General features: G+C 46.7%; 1 protein-coding gene across 3 annotated transcripts in view; it reads left to right on the plus strand.

The window, feature by feature from the left end:
* LOC117895284 (homeodomain-interacting protein kinase 2) overlaps positions 1–16068 on the plus strand; it is a 40716-nt gene extending 24648 nt beyond the window's left edge. The window contains exons 1-10 of one of the 3 annotated variants that reach the window (XM_034802821.1): positions 8903–9017; positions 9554–9828; positions 9894–10214; positions 10290–11041; positions 11110–11703; positions 11768–12003; positions 12067–12561; positions 13537–14480; positions 14542–14865; positions 14974–16068. In XM_034802821.1, coding sequence (XP_034658712.1) covers positions 8918–9017; positions 9554–9828; positions 9894–10214; positions 10290–11041; positions 11110–11703; positions 11768–12003; positions 12067–12561; positions 13537–14480; positions 14542–14688 — 3864 coding nt within the window. In that variant the 5' untranslated portion in view covers positions 8903–8917 and the 3' untranslated portion in view covers positions 14689–14865; positions 14974–16068. Of the gene's footprint in view, positions 1–8902; positions 9018–9423; positions 9476–9553; positions 9829–9893; positions 10215–10289; positions 11042–11109; positions 11704–11767; positions 12004–12066; positions 12562–13536; positions 14481–14541; positions 14866–14973 lie in introns of those variants that run through there. The other 2 variants (XM_034802822.1, XM_034802820.1) reach the window with 2 other exon arrangements.
* The last annotated feature ends 702 nt before the right edge of the window (positions 16069–16770 follow it).

Below are 16770 nucleotides of genomic sequence, written 5' to 3' on the forward strand. Positions count from 1 at the left end.
TCTCTTTTGCCTTGGCAACGTTCATTGCTCACCTTTTTCTTGGTTCTTTTTTAATATTATTTTTGTTCTAAAGTTGTTTTCCACCCACTCCTACACACACACACACACGCACACACACACATCTGGGCACGCCCACTTTAAGCGCCCATTTCCGTCGGCTGTCGGCTACACTACCTCGCACACCCTCTTGCCGCTGGTGCATTGTGCAATACTCTTCGTTGGCCGTCTCACTCCCTCTCCCTCCCGCTGGCCCGCTTGTTTGCTGTTGTTAGCCTTATCCACCGCCTCTCCCTCCCAACCTCCCCCTCCTTGTGGGTTACTTTAGGTCATTGCAGTTGACGTCGCTGCCGAGACTACCGGCTGCGGCGCTTCGTTACGCTTCTAATGCTCGCTTGAAGGACGTCGAGTCGACGCTGCTGCTGCCTGTCATTGCCGCTCGCTGCGAGAGTTATGCATGCTGTTTCTCCATACCCTATAAATGCAGAGAAAAAGGTGTACTCGACAGTATGGAAAAAGGTTTTGGACTCCAAAGTTAATCTCAGCTAGTAAACTCATTGACTAAAATCAACTAAAAATAGGGCAAATCGGTTTACTCCTACATATTAATAGCTAACCTAAAAACAGTATTTTCGCTAGGGTATCAACACCTTCAACGCCTTTTTTCCTTCTGTCGCTGCTTTGCTGCGGTACTACTGGCTGTTGTCATTCTCGCTCTTTGCCACAGACGAGGAACCAAGCGCTCTAAGCGGTCGTCAACATTTTGTTTACTTCGATATAAAGTCGTCTCGTCTATAGAGAAAAACCAGCAAAGAATTCTCAATTACAATGCTGAAGATTTGCTAGAGAACTTTATTGTAGTACATGACTCGAATGTGGAATGTGAGAACAGTGAAAAGGGATGGGGACTTATAGAAAAACATAAGTTCAAAGAAAGTACTTGGGAAAAGGATTGTATAACCCACCGTTAGAGGTTTACTTAATAACTAGAAATCCTATATCAGTCCACTTTGTAAATATGTATATTATGGTTTCGGATCTTAATTAAAAAGTTTTCAGGTGAGCCAATCCGTGTTTAACCTTCGAAAGAAGTGAATTATGAAAGTGTTTAAGAATATATCGTAGAGCCGGTACCTTTTCCCATAAGTTTGTTCGCCAATTCATTGAAATCCATTCATTGTATTGCATCTTTCACATAATTAAGCACTTATTCATATTTCTGATGTAATTTAATCATTCTTTGGAAGGTTCTTCCGAGATCTCCCTTGAACCTTCCATTTGAGACCCACTCATGAGTCTGTTTTTCCATCACGTACCCAAAGCTCACCCACTCTCATTTTTCAATTCAATTCAATTTCGAGCGTTTTTGGCAATGGCAATTCACTTGACTTCAAATGTCTGATCTTATCTTTGTGCAGAGCCAAAAAAAACTTTCACCCAATGAAAATTTTACGGTGCACAAATTTCCCTTTAATTTTGTGTTATTTTCGTTGGGTTTTTTTTCGCATTTGCCATGAATTACATTTAATTTGAAATGATTTTTGTTGCTGCTGCTGCCGCCGCCTGTCGTCTTGTCAACTGCATGCAACATTTAACCGAAAAAGCCAGAGAAAAAGCCACAAAAAAAAGAGATCAAAATGAATGCTCAAAGTGGATCGTTTGTGCGGGTTGGCAGGGAGGGATGGATCGGGTGGAGGATTGTAGCGGGTGGCAGTTGTCGGCATCCAAAAGCTTTCACACAGCCCAATAATCCACATACGTTCCACAAACTGTCTGGCTGTGGGAAAGAGCTGGCACTAGCACTCTGTGCCGAGTGTGAGTGCGAGCGAGAGAGGGAAGGAGTGTGGGTGAATGCTGCTTTTACCTCATTTATGTACGCTTTTCTACCTCCATCTCTCCCCTGCTGCTTTTTGCTGCTGCTTTGGAAAACTCTCCCAAAATCATGCTGCCGTAGATCCGTGCAATTTAAATTTAAATTGCATTTGGAAATTTCACTCTGCTGCCTGCCCCACCGTCGACGACGCCTATTTATTGTTAAAGTGCAAAAAACAAAACGAAACTCTTTAAAGGCCATCCATTTTGATTGTTTTTGCTTGTAATTGAATCTGTGAATAGTGCAGCTGCAGCTCTCACACACTCTCTGCCTCCCCCTATCACTGTCTTGTCTATCAATGGCAGAAGAAATCCGAAATCCGAGAAGGTTGCTCAAGTACTTGATGCACGTTGGTTGCTTTATAAGTGCCTTGTTTTTATTTTAGATTGTGATTAAAGCTCGAATCATACGAGGAGAAACCCCTACAGCGACTAAACATCATTCGATTTATTACGCAAATAAAATGGAATGAGGGGGAACCTATAAAATAGTATGAATCACAGTTACACCTTCTGCAAATCTTATGTTGCCTCGTTTAGTCGGTACTTAAAAGAGAGAACAGACGAAGAGAGAGACAGAAAGAGAGACAAAGAGATCCAGCCAGCACCAGCAAGAGAGATCGCTGGGGGGCGTTGTAGTTGTTGTTGTTATTGTTGTTGTTACTGCTGTTGTTGTTGCTGTTGCTGGGGCGCTGGTTGTTTATTGGCGTCATTGCAGGCGACGGGCGATGTCTCTGCTGTTGTTGCTGTTGACGTTGACGTCGACGTCGCAACGTCTCTTGCATGCAATCAAGTGTGCAATGCAATTACACAAAATTAAAACAACAAAGCAGCAGAAGCAGCAGCAGTGGAGGCAGCGCCGTTAGCAGCAGAGAAACAATTAAAGCAACAACAAGTGCAGCAGCAAATGGAAACATGGCGCACTGCTTGCTGCTGATGTTGTTGTTGTTGTTGCTGCTGCTGCTGCTCTTCGCCATATTGTTGCCAAGCGCTGAACTCTTTTTGCCATTTTTGTTGCTGTTTTTTTTTTGCTCTAAACAAGAAATGCACTCAAGCGGCATTGTTGTTGCTGCTGCTATTGTTGTTTCATTTGATTTATTGCATTTTGCATTTGGCCAAGCGTGGAAAATGGGCAAAACGCGAACTTCCGATTTGCAAATTTAAAATTATGTTGCCCCTCTAGCAACATGTTGCATTTGCCACATTTGAAAGCAGCATGGGGAGATCTATTCGTATTCGATTCGATTGGCGGGAGGGGATCTATGGGTACTCGTAGGAAGAACCAGTATAACTTGACTCTTCATAGAGGACATACTCGTACATATCCATCGATTAAGTGGGAGAACCTGAAATGATAATCATTGACGCATTGAAGGATGGTTTACAAAGAGCAGAGGGATAATCGATGGCTTATTTATGGGATATTTACCGCAAAAAAGGTACATTCCTTGAAGACTAATGATGTCCCTGAGAGATCTCCACAGCTTTTAAATATCTTGTGGTCTCTGTGATCTCTTTATTTTTGCATCTCCTCTCCCTCTCTCATTTGCCGCTTGATCTTTTTTCTTTGAATATCTTTTTCGAGATGTTTTTTTCTGAACTGGTTTCATATTTTTTTTTTCGTATTTATTTCATTTGAATTTTTTGTATTATTTTTTTCTGCATTGTGAAAGTACTAAAAAAAACATTTCATGTGGGTTTTGTGTCAGCCTTCTTCTCCTTCTCTTTTTAGAAAGGCAAATGGCGACAGTTTTGTCATGTATTTTTTTTTGTTTCTTAGTTTCTTCTTGCAACATGCTGGCTGCAATTTGTTGCACGAGTGCCATTTTTGGCATTTGTGAGTGGAGTCGGTGGTGGCGTTGGTCTCCATGACTTGGTCTCAATCTTTTATGGATCTTTGAGAGCTGAGCCTGTGGCTACTTGCTGTGCTGTGCCCCTTGGGTTAACTTGTTCTCCCTGGAAATGCTTTACCTTCTTCTTAATATAACTTGATCCTCCTGGAGCTGGACTGATGAGGAGGGGAGAGGGTATATATGTATGTGTATGCAAATATTTGCCATCAAGTGTTGAATATGCAACAAAAATGCCATAAAATATGCAACTGCACAAGCAGCAGCAGCAACAACAATGTTGATAATAATGACACGAAGAAGCAGAAGAAGTATGAGGAGAAGAAGGTGCAGAACAAGGGGTGGTGGAGAGACAGCGGGCAGAAGAACGAAAGCTGTTGTAATTGCCTTTGCCTTTACCGCCTTCTTCATCTCCTGCTTCTTCTTCGCTGAGCGTAAACTTTCTCCGTTGTTCTTGCACGTTCTGCTGCTGCTCCCATTTCTGCAAGATTGTATGAACGTGCCAGAGAGAGAGCGACAGAGAGAGAGAGAACAGCAGAGAGGAACACTGAGAACGAGCGGAGTAGTGGGAAGAGAGGGGAGGTCGCAGAGCAATTGACGGCTCTGCTTCTTTGCTTTTGGAACTTGTTTTTGTTGCACTCTGTGTGCAATGTGCAGTTGCAGGGTATATTCAGAGGAAAGAGAAGAGGCAAAGACTGCCTTCGGAAGAAGATTATTCACCGAGAGACTCACTGGCCTTACCCTTCCATGTAATCTATCTTGTTTGTGTTTACACGAGTGTGAGTGTGTGCGCCTGCTTGTGCACGAATGTTCGTGTTCGTGTTTGCCTGCTACTGCTTTTTTTCTCTCTTCTTCTTTCTGTTGCCTCTGCTGTTGCTGCTGTTGTTGCTTTTGGCTCCATCGTCAGGTGCGTTGACAAGTGGAAATGCTTGCCCGTGCATTGCTCTCATTGCAGCGACAAATATTTATACAGCACCCCCCAACAGCCCCCCTCCTGAATACCCCATTATGTCTCGGTGGCTCAGCAACAACATTCCTTGTGTCTTGCCCCCGTTTTTACCTCTCCGTCTCTATCTCTCTCACTCTTTTGTTGTGTGTCTGTCTCTGTCTTTTCACCTCTCTGTCTGTCCATGTCTTTCGCTTGTTTGTCTCTCCATGTCTCCGTCTCCGTCGCCTGTCTGTCTGTCTATCTGTCGTTCCGTCTCTTGTTTATTGTTTGCCTCGATTAATCAGCGCATTTAATATGCGGCGACGCACTGCAGCAGAGAGAGCTGCCGGATCCCGGACTCCAGACCCCAGACCTCGAGACACCAGATACACCGGACCCCGAACCCCGGACTTCAGGTTGAATCGACTACGACCCAACTAACCTGTTGATTTTGTATGGTTTGCTCTCGAACACGCTACCCCGGTCTCTTCCACCAGCTATTTGTTCGACACTCTTCTCCTCCAGGTAATCCTCTCTCTCTCTCTCTCTCCAGCTACTCTTCTCTACATGCACTCACCCTTCAGCTAACTGTACCCCTCTCTCGCTCTCTCCTTCCTCTGCCATCTATTCACTTATTGTAATTTGTTTTCTACCTTGTTTTTCTTCGCGTTTTTTTTTTCATTTAGCGCCTTTCCGCTTCCGTTTTAAAAAAATAACAAAAAAAGTTGTACGGGCATTTGGTATTTTGTGTCTCTCTTTTGAACAGAAAACATAATTTGTTGTTGTTGCCTTTGTTCCCACTTCCGTTGATTCGTTCCATGGGGTTTAAACTGCATTTTTTCTTTTAGTTTGTGGTAACAAAAAAAGAAGGAAAGAAAAGAGCTACAAATTTGCATTTTTGGCTACGGAAATACTTTGGAATAGGGGGAACCAAAAAGGGTGGTAGCTTTGGTTAACCATCAATGGGATGTGCAGTAGCGGAGGGAGGGTACTGCCCCATATACATATAAGAGAGTTCTTGGAGTTCCAGAAACTTTCTCTCAAAATCGTCAGTTAAATGAATAGCCAGAGCTTAACTTTTTTTACTCTTTAAAGAAAAATAAATAAATATATAAATTCTATCATAACTAAAACTTACATTTGTAAATAATCTCATGTATAATCCCTAACCATCATTCGCACACCACAACATCATCATCTCTGTTCTCTGTTTCGTAATCGAAAGTTGAGTAACGACCACAACACACGTGGCACACACAGCCACAGCTAATCCACAGAGAGAGGGGGGACGAGGGCCATGTGTGCACTGGGATTAGGCTTTAATTGCCTTCTATTCGTAGCCAGTAGTTGATATAGCAATTGTGCAATATGATTACTGCAATTACTAATCGTACAGCAAACAATCTGTGAACACAAATCCATTGTGTGTGACTGTGTGCCTGGAAACCGAAAAGCGAAACTCCAATACACCAAAACCCCCAGGTCCACGCCCTGTGCACATTTATCAGCTCTTTTTCCACATAAAACCCCACAATTCCAGAATGTTTTGAATTTGTTTTGCGTTCGACCATTAACCGATAACACTGAGAGGGTTTGAGCGATAACAGGGCGATAACTGGGCGAAGAAAAACCACATGTGCCACACAGGCCCACGTATTCCCAAGCGTTCGCAGAAAGAAGAGTGACCCCCCAAAGGGGGTGTTCGCATTTCTGACAATGCCATGGAGAGCCATAAAGTGGTCGTCGCATAATTGTAGGGGTTTATTTTCTTAGAAATCATTTGAATAACCTTGGAGAGAGTTCTTGAGAAACTTATACAAAGAATGTTCTTGGAAAACTCTGGAAGTTCTTAAGTTCTCTTTTAATGAAGGGTAGAGTAGAGCTCTACAGTTGTGTCCTTTGCTTAGATCTACCCCTAAGAACGAATTGGAATAAATATTTAACTAAGTATGTAGATCGTAATGCTCATAAACCCCTCCCTGTGATAACAGCTCCTGCTGATTGAATACATTCAAATTAATACACATTTCTGTGAATTGTGTGATTCAATACCAGGAACACGCTCAGAGGTTGGGGGGCAGTATTGATGCACTTTTCGATTTACAGTTGGTTGAATCTTTTATGCAACAAACGTAGGAGTGAAGACGGGGTAGGGGTAGGCACAAATGGTAACCACAGGCAACAGCAGCAGCAGCAGTAGTAGATTTGAATTCGAACTCAAATTCAGATTCATTTTGTTAGCTAAAAACTGCGTCACGTTGCAGCTTTTGTTTGACGTAGCAGCACCGCTGGCTCAGTGCTGCCTCTGTGGTTGTGGCGACTGTGGGCTGAGATTTGCGTAAACGAAATTGGCTTTTCTATTGTGTGCCCCCGTGCCACATGCCCCATTGCAGTGTTGTGTAACGTGTGCAGCGTAACAGCAGCGGGACGGAACGTGGTGGGCTAAGAAGAGAGAATAATGATGTCAAACTTTTGTGTTTTGTGTTTTGTGTGTGTGTGGGGCATTCATATAACTTGTTGCTGCAGGCAGGGGCAAGGGGCACGGGCCAGTAGTGACAGGTAGAAGGTGGAGGCTGCTTTTGATGCTGCTGCCTGCTGCAGCTGCCACGTGACGCGTTGTGCAAGAAGTCCTTGCCACGAGGATGCTGTGTGTAGTGCTGCCAATTGGTGGGATGACCTTGCGCCAGTCCCCCTCTAACTTTCTCCCGCTCCTCTTCGAACTCTGTCTGACCTTCGCCCCGAACTCTGGTTTGACCTTCGCGTTGACTTTGCCTTCAGCAGGTATGACCTCCGCATTCAATCGACAATCGCCATTCCCCCACTCGCCTTTCAATTTCAATTTCTGCTTCAGTTTCGATTTTCCCACTGGCCTGCCTGGCGGCCCCCTCCACACATTTTGCATAATTTATTGCATTTAGTTTTTCATTTCATTTACTGTCCCTACATCCTGCCCCCGCTGCCTTGGTCCTTGTGCCATAAATTTCCACTACACACATCAAATGTCGTCGTCGTCCAGCGACTGCTCCTCCTGCGAGTCTTCCTCCCGCGACTCCTACTGCTCCTATTACTGCCTTTACCATCGCATCGCGTGTGTCCTTAATTTTAGTTTTGATTGCGTTTCCCTCCTTCTATACTATACTAGGACCTGCGTCCAGTTCTGGGTTTTGCCCCGCAATAAAAGAGGACTCCTACGCGGCCCACACGTCCCTCCAACAGCCATTCTATCCAATCCAGTCCGTTGTTCTCTTTATAGTATATATAGCCAGTAATTGGCCGACATCGGTGCGTGGGCTTTACTCTACGGGAGAGAACGGGGAACCCACTGGGGCTCTCCTTTTCATAGAAGTATTTCCATGGGTGTCCTATGGAGTTCCTACAGTTCCTATATGTAGTTCTCCTATAATACTCCTACTCTTGTAGTTCTCCTATTGCCCTACAAATTCCGTCTTTACAACGCAGAATGCGCCTCCTCCTCGCATTTCTCCTACTTTATTCCAACCACAAACCACAACCCATTGCTGTGCGGAGCTATTTTTATGCCTTTCGCCTTCGTATCAAATGTCCTTTGACGCAAATTAATTAAGTTATGCGAATCCTGGAAGTCGGTCAAGCAAAAGGCTGAATAGAGTCAGGCGGCAAAGGCAGGGGAAGTGCGGTTTTGCCAGGCAGGCAGCAGGAGGAGCCATGAATGGTTGCCCAGGGATTCGGGGCTGGGGGCTGCTACTTAACTGATTCTAAATTTAGGCATTTCCGTCACCACATGAATGGATGAATGCCAATCGAAATGAATGAATAATTTAATGAGTGAATGCCTGTTTGTGCCCCGATGAATAGCTGCTAGAAATATGACAAAATATCCCTAATGAATGAGCGTTATGGAAACCTTTTAATTGCTCAACAAAAGAATGAGTTTTACATGGACTAATGACACTTTTCCGGGATAGGATTTTAGCTAGAAATACGGAAATATAATCAGCGTGGAGTTCTTGGAAGTTCAAGGTGAAACTCCTCAAAATGTTGTTTAAGAATGGATCTCCCTTTTGGAAGGTTTTTTATAAATGAAAAGAGATTCCCTTAACCTTTTATCCAGTCAACAAATTGGTTTTCATTCTGTCCTCAGGTCTTTCGTGAAGGTATTTCCTTCCCCATAGTTCTATTTAATGTCAGAAAGAAGAAATCTTTTCCAAACTCGTAACACCCTTAGACTCTTCCTTCAACACACATTCTTCACACTTCAAAAAGTAGTCAAAAACCCGTAAAAAAAAGTAGAATGTATCGCTGCTTACAGTTTCCGGTGTGCGAACAGAAATATACAAATTGCCATTGGACAGCTCCTGTTATCATTGGCTGTCTCTACGTCTATATTAAGGGTAAATATAAAGGAGATGCACCACTTTTGCACCTTTCTTCCTCATTGCCAATGAACCATCAAAGACGCCAAAAAGATGGCCAAAAGTGCGAGTCGCCCCCGCCGTGGTATGACAATCATCCCATAAAATGTTGCCTTCCTTCCTCTTTCTTTGTTGGGGGGCGGTTGGCGTTGACAAGTCGCGAATGTTGTCCGCTGAGTGCGAGTGCATTATATATATTACATTCACACATATTATACCTATAAATATTCTATATATGACTATGTCTGGGGGGCAGCAATGAGACACTGGGAATGTGGCTTTCAGTTGCTTTGAGGCAATGCAATTGTGAGGTACGGAAATTGCCTGAGAAACCAGGAGAATTTCCACAATCACGAAGGAAACACAAAGGAAATAGAAACAGAAAGAAAGAAATACTAAAATGATTTCCCTGGTGTTTAGAAGACTCTTGAGAAAAGGTTGAATTACATTTAAAACGCTGATGAAATCTATTGAATTCCTTACTAATTTCTATATATTTCCCTGTCACATTTCAGATTGCGATTGCGGCTGCGTGGATTCGTACAACATCAGCCACGGCCCGACAGCAGTGCAACAACAGCAGCAGGAAGGAGGCAGCCATCAGCAGCAACAGCAACAGCAGCAGGTGCCACACCACAGCAACAGCCTCAAGACGGCGCACACAAAGGTTGCCACATCGGGGGGCCATGCCAATACGCAGCCCCCCAGCAAAAGGTCGAGCAGTGGTGCCGATGGCGACTATCAATTGGTGCAGCACGAGGTCTTGTATTCGCTGTCAGCTGAATATGAGGTGGGTACACAGCCAGCAGACACTTCTCTATGAGTTTTCTAATCATTTTTGTACTCCCTTTTCAGGTCCTTGAGTTCTTGGGACGTGGCACCTTTGGTCAGGTCGTCAAATGCTGGAAGCGTGGCACCTCGGAAATCGTTGCCATCAAGATACTGAAGAATCATCCATCGTATGCACGTCAGGGTCAGATTGAGGTCTCCATTCTGTCGCGTTTGAGCCAGGAGAATGCCGACGAGTTCAATTTTGTGCGTGCCTTTGAGTGCTTTCAGCACAAGAATCACACGTGTCTGGTGTTTGAGATGCTCGAGCAGAATCTCTACGATTTCCTCAAGCAAAACAAGTTCTCGCCGCTGCCTTTGAAGTACATCAGACCCATTTTGGAGCAGGTAAATTATAGCCATAGAGGAGCCATACAGAGAGAGAGCTTTAATCAATGTTCCCCTTGCCCTTGCCCTTTCCAGGTACTGACGGCCCTGTTGAAGCTGAAGCAATTGGGCTTGATTCATGCCGATCTGAAGCCGGAGAACATCATGCTCGTCGATCCCGTGCGTCAGCCATATCGCGTCAAGGTGATAGACTTTGGCAGTGCCTCGCATGTGAGCAAAACTGTGTGCAACACGTATCTGCAGTCGCGCTACTATCGTGCACCAGAGATCATACTGGGGCTGCCCTTCTGCGAGGCCATTGACATGTGGTCGCTGGGCTGTGTGGTGGCGGAGCTCTTCCTGGGCTGGCCCCTGTATCCCGGCAGTTCAGAGTTCGATCAGATCCGGTACATCAGCCAGACGCAGGGTCTGCCCACGGAGCACATGCTGAACAGCGCCTCGAAGACATCAAAGTTCTTCTACCGCGATGTGGACTCGACGTATCCGTTCTGGCGCCTCAAGACCACCGAGGAGCATGAGGCCGAGACCAATACGAAGAGCAAGGAGGCCAGGAAGTACATCTTCAATTGCCTGGATGACATCGGGCAGGTGAATGTGCCCACGGATCTGGAGGGTGGACAGCTGCTGGCAGAGAAAACCGATCGAAGGGAATTTATAGATCTCCTTAAGCGCATGCTGACCATCGACCAGGAGCGACGTCTCACGCCCGCTGAGGCATTGAATCATTCATTTACACGACTCACACATCTCGTGGATTATGTTTATTGCAATAATGTGAAGGCCTCGGTGCAGATGATGGAAGTGTGTCGTCGCGGGGATTTCCATACGTAAGAAAAGAGCTTAAAGAACTCTCTAAATCTCTGGTAGATTCAATGTTCCCTTTCCTTTCTTTCAGCGTACAACCTGCTTCTACTTTGGTCACCAATTTCGTGCCCAGCAGCACTGAGAATATGACATTTACGATCAACAATCAGCTGACCAGCCAAGTGCAGCGTCTCGTGCGTGATGGCCGTCCGCTGGCCTACGAGGGACTCTATCAGATCTACAATGGCAGGAGTGTGGCGCGGCAGTATCCCCAGGCGCGCACCGACAGCTTCCAGCATCAGTTGGTGTCGAATATTCTGTGTCCGCCGTCGTACCAGGCAATGGCCAGTCCCACGAAGCACGTTGTGGTGGGCAGTGCCACCATGCAGCCGCCGTTGCAAGTGCCGCCGCAGCAGTATGTGAATGTGCCAGTGCCCGTGTCGATGGTGGAGCCCTCATCGGGTCAGCGGATGCTGCTGACGAATCGCGTGCAGGCGAGTGGTGTGGCCTGGCCGCAGACTGGCAGGCAGATGGCATTGGTGCCGTCGTGGCCGCAGCAGGCGCCGGCGCATTCGCTGATTGTGGACTCGACGCCGCTGTTCAATGTGGAGGAGATTTATCCCAAGCATCATCTCAATTTGCCACGCAATGATCTCAAAAAGGAATCGCCGGCTCATCATTTAGCGTGAGTACTCCCTGTCCAGCTATGCCCAAGGGAAACCCTTTTAATGTTTCTCTGTCTCTTGCAGCAAGGGCAACTCTTATCGCGTGCCGCGTCATGAGAAGAAGGAACACCAGCAGCTGTCGCCAGTGAAGAAGCGCGTGAAGGAGAGCTCACCGCCGCATCAGCAGCGCTATCAGCGAACGGCACACGTGTCGCCGCAGTACCACACGCATCACAATTGCAATTATGGCAGCAACTATGGCAGTGGCGCAGGTGGATCAGTGGTGGCCTCGTCCGGCGGAGGAGGAGCCTCTGCGAGCAGTGAGTGATTGCTGCTGGATTGAGGGACGTGCGAGTAACCTTTGTGCCCTTTTTTTGTTGCAGATATTCCCAGCAGTTCGGGTGGATCGCATCATCATCATGGCGCACCGGTGGCGCATGTGCCGCAGCCGTATAGCGCCTCATCGGGCGGTCATCACATTGTGAGCAATTGTCAGTCGAATGGTGGCTACCAGCAGCCGCCGTCGCATGCCCCACATCAGCAACAGCAGCAGCACCAGCCGCAGCAGCAGCAACAGCATCCGCAGCAGCAGCAGCAGTCGCATGTGAAGCAGCAGCCGACGATCACCATACATGATACGCCCTCACCGACGGCAGTGATTACCATTTCGGATAGCGAGGATGAGGGTGGGGATAATGGTGCAACGACAGCAGCGCCAGTGAAGCAGCGAGCGCATGCGCAGTCCCAGACGAGCAGCAGTCTGATGCAGCAGCAGCAGCAGCAGCAGCAATCGTCTGTGCCACTGCATTGCCAGAGGAGCAGCAACCAGAGCAACGTGCAACAGCAGCAGCAGCAGCAGCAGCAATCGATCAATTATGGTAATGCCCAGAACAACAACAACAACAACCATAGCCACAGCCACAGCCACCAAAACCACCACAGCCATGGCCACAGCGCTAGTAACATCAGCTCCGGCCACATGCCAGCAAGCTCCACTGCAACAAGCTCCTCCGCCTCCAACTCAAACTCGAGCTCGAGCCGATTGGGTAGCGGCAGCAGCGGCAGTGGCGCCGGCAGCGGCAGTGGCAGTAAGGGTAGTAATAGCAGTAATAGCAGTAGCCACCACAGTAGCAACAGTAGCAATCCTCATCATAACAGCCACCACCACCACCACCATCATAACAATCAGCCGCATTCGAATGGAAGTGGAAATGGAAATGGAAATACGGGATTCGGGATTGGTGCAGCAGCAGCAGCAACAACAGTTACAGCCACAGCCCCAGGCCATGATATGGCAACAGCCGCCTCCTGCTCGCAACAGCAACAACAGCAGCCACTGCCTGTGCTTCATGTTCTGCCACAGCCGCAGTCTTTGACTCTGCCACAAGCTCCTTTGACGCTGCAACAAGCTCCTTTGACTATGCAACCAGCTCCTTTGACTCTGCAACAGCATCAGCCGCAGCAGCAGCAGCAGCAGCCGCCGCAGCCGCATTCACATTATCAATCATCGACATCATCCTCCTCCACTTCTGCTTCCACTTCCAATCATCAGCCATCGCTACAGCAGCAACAGCCACAGCCACAGCCGCAGCATCTGCACCACCATCACCACCATCATCATCATAGCCATCATAGTCAATCCCAATCCCAGCCCCAGTCCCAGTCATCCTCTGCTGCTTCCTCCCAATCCTCTTCTGCCTCTGCCTCTGCTCTCCTTGCCCCTGTCCCCGTCCCCTTACCCGTGCCCCTACCTCTACCCCTACCCCTATCCGTCTCTACGTCTCAGCCTCAGCATCTCAGTCGCAGCCATAAGTCATCGCACGTCCAGCTAGTAATTCCATGCGTAACCGTAGGTGAACACGATCCGGACGATGCCCGTCGACGCCACCACGCAGCAGCAGCGGCAGCCATTGCCGCAGGAAGCCCCAAGCATCACCATCACCAGCAGCATGCATCGTCCATGCAACCGCAACAGCAGCAGCAGCAGCAGCCACACTATCAGCCGCAGCAGCAGCAGCAACAACCACAACCACAGCAGCAGCAGGTGCAACAACAACAGCCGCAGCCGAACATCAAGTACGAGCCGGGACAATCGCAGAAGAAGCGCATCCTAGCGATGGCCCAAAGCGAATGCAACTACCAGCCGCAGCAGCAGCAACAGCAGCAGCAGCACGTGCAACAGCCCCAGCCATCTGCCAGTCTGCCGCATATTCCGCCAAAGCAGGAACCGGCAGAGTTCTATCCGGAATATGCACCACAGCAGCAGCAGCAGTTGGACACAAAACGCTCCTCGTGGGCACCCACATCCTCCTCGGCTGCACCGCCGATGGCGCATCCCAAGCGAGAGGCGCCCTCGGCTGCGCCCATTAGCTATGTGGCACCCGCTGTGGCGCCACCGCTGGCCCACTCGAAGAGCGGTTCGTCGTCGTCTTCATCGTCGATCAGTGCTGCAGCTGCCGCGGCGGCAGCCGCTGTGGGACCACCCTCCTGGGGTGCACCTCAGGTCTACCGCCAGCCATCGCAGCCGCCGCCTGGCAGTGTGGCCTCCCAGCCGCCAGCTGCGCCGCATCACCATCACAGCAGCCACAGTCATCATCATCATCAGGCTGGCACTCCACTGGGCGGCTCGCCTTCGTCCACGGCAGCGGCGGCCATGCTGCAGACGGACATCTATGCACAGGGCGACATTTATCGTCGTCCGACCACGGTGTTTGTGTCGCAGGCGGCGCCCAGTTATGCGTACGCCAACAGAGCAGTGGTGGCACCACCACCAGCACACAACAGCAGCAGTCGTCAGGTGAGTGACAGCAAAATTGTTGAAGTTTCTTTCGATCTAATATCCTATCGATCTTGCTTAGGTGATACCATCGCATCCGTTGCCAGCACACATCCAGATACCCACGCAGTACAGTCAATTTGGACCACTCAGTCCTGCACAGGTAGCTGCCGCCGGCAAGCATGCGGCGCACTTTGCGCCCACCAACATATGGTATGGGGCTGAGTAGGGAGCCACGAAAGTGGGTGACACGAACGAACAGAGGGTTAGGCGAGACGAGACGAGAGGGAGATGAGATGTGACACCAGCAAACAGCAAACGGCAAACTGCAAACTGCAAACACCACCAATCATGATCTGAGATCTTGAGAGCTCAAGACACTCATTTGAAATGATTCAGCGCTCGAGTGAGTCGAAAATGCCGTCACAATTAAAAGGCGTTTAAACCATTGAGATTGTCGGAACACCATGGAAGGGATTTCTTGACTCAATTTTGTATCCTTATTCATTCACAGATCGTTTGTGGCCTCGGTTGAGGAAGGAGTGGATGACCAACGCCAGGAGCTAGAGCAGCAGCAGCAGCAACAACAGCAGCTACAGCTGACACAATGCTGGTGGTTTATGCTGCTGATGCAACAGACGATTATACAACACAACAGCAACATGCTGCAGGCGGATAGCGAGGAGTCCATCACATCAGGAGAGACATCAGCGGCAGCATCGGTTACATCTTCAGTTGCAACAACCACAACATCATCAGAAGCAGGAGCAGCAGCAACTGCCTCTGTTTCAGCCACAACAGCATCTACATCTTCAGCGGCCTTGAACATATTTTGCCGAAGAGCACGCCGCAAGCATTGAGACAGATAGATCAGACATCGCCTCGTCGCCAGTTCTTTCGTTATCTTTGAACATAAAAGAGATATTTGTTTCGATTTGGAGGAGGATTATTCCAACATCATTGGATTAACCTTTACGATTATTCAGTTTTATTATGTTTTATAATATTAAATAATTGTAAATGCAAAAGCGAAGCATTCTTACACGCTCGCAAGTGTAAGACATGCATTAGAGCCCATAGAGCTTCTTCACCTCCTTTTTCTCTCACTATATATATATATACAACAACTGTATTCTATATATATATATGATATGTGCGTGTGTAGTTGTATCTGTATATTCAGATAGTTGTTTTTTCCCCACTCTTCTACAAAAAACGAAAGCGTTTCATTCTCTATGTGTGTTGTTGTGCATATTTTATTGATACATCAAAATATTCTCTACATATACGATACACACTATTATATACATACATATGCATATGTAATACTATAATTATGAATACTAAAATATCAACAACAACAATTTAATGGCACGCCAGCGACACACTAACAAACAAACAACAAAAAGCTTAGAAATTCCTTAGACTCTTAGAAAGTACCTCAAAAACCACGAAATACGAATACGAGCAAAAAAAAAGAAGTAATGAGCAGCAAACAAAATGCAACAAAAAGCAACAACAGCCACTAATGCAACGGTAACACCAACAACAAACAACAATATATTGTTAATGCAATTTGCCTTTTACACAAACAAGCAACAAGAACGAAGCAAAAATAGAAATCGTAAATAATTGTAGAGTAACAAATTAAAAAATACCGCAAAAACCTTACTAGCAAACAACAAAGCAAAGCAAGAATAACTAAATAGACCCTAGGAATCGAAGAGATCGAAGATAAACCTAATAATATATATGTATAGGAAATAGCTGATAGAAATAAACGGATAGGAGTAGGCGTAGGATGGTTGGCAATGAATGCGACAGTTTTTTTATACACACACTCGTAAACACACTCATAGAAGTAACCGCAACAAATATGCAAAACAAAATACAAAATACGATTAACAAATAACGATTCTAAATTAAGTTAAAGCCCACAAATAATTATAGGAACAATTGTACATACTTATATATATATATATATATATATATATATATATATCGATATATAAATACGAAAGGAAGAAAGTATCTTGTAACTAGAAATTGGATTGGAGAGTTTTTTGTACATTTTAAGAACTGAGCACATCAGACGCATTAGAACGCGCTTCTAGCCAGTCTTTGTTTGGATTGTATGTAGAGATCCCTTAATAGCTTTTAAAAGTCCTACTATATAATTTTTAATAATTTTTGTATGCTCTGTGCACAGAAACGGAAATATTTTTGGGAAACCAGAGACAAGGAACAGCTGCAATCCCCTTAAAGTAAAGTCGCGCTTCATGCGGCAGCGTCCCTCGGTTGGTTTGCCGTT

The sequence above is a fragment of the Drosophila subobscura genome, chromosome J (genome assembly GCF_008121235.1).
Source record: "Drosophila subobscura isolate 14011-0131.10 chromosome J, UCBerk_Dsub_1.0, whole genome shotgun sequence".
Lineage (NCBI taxonomy): Eukaryota > Metazoa > Arthropoda > Insecta > Diptera > Drosophilidae > Drosophila > Drosophila subobscura.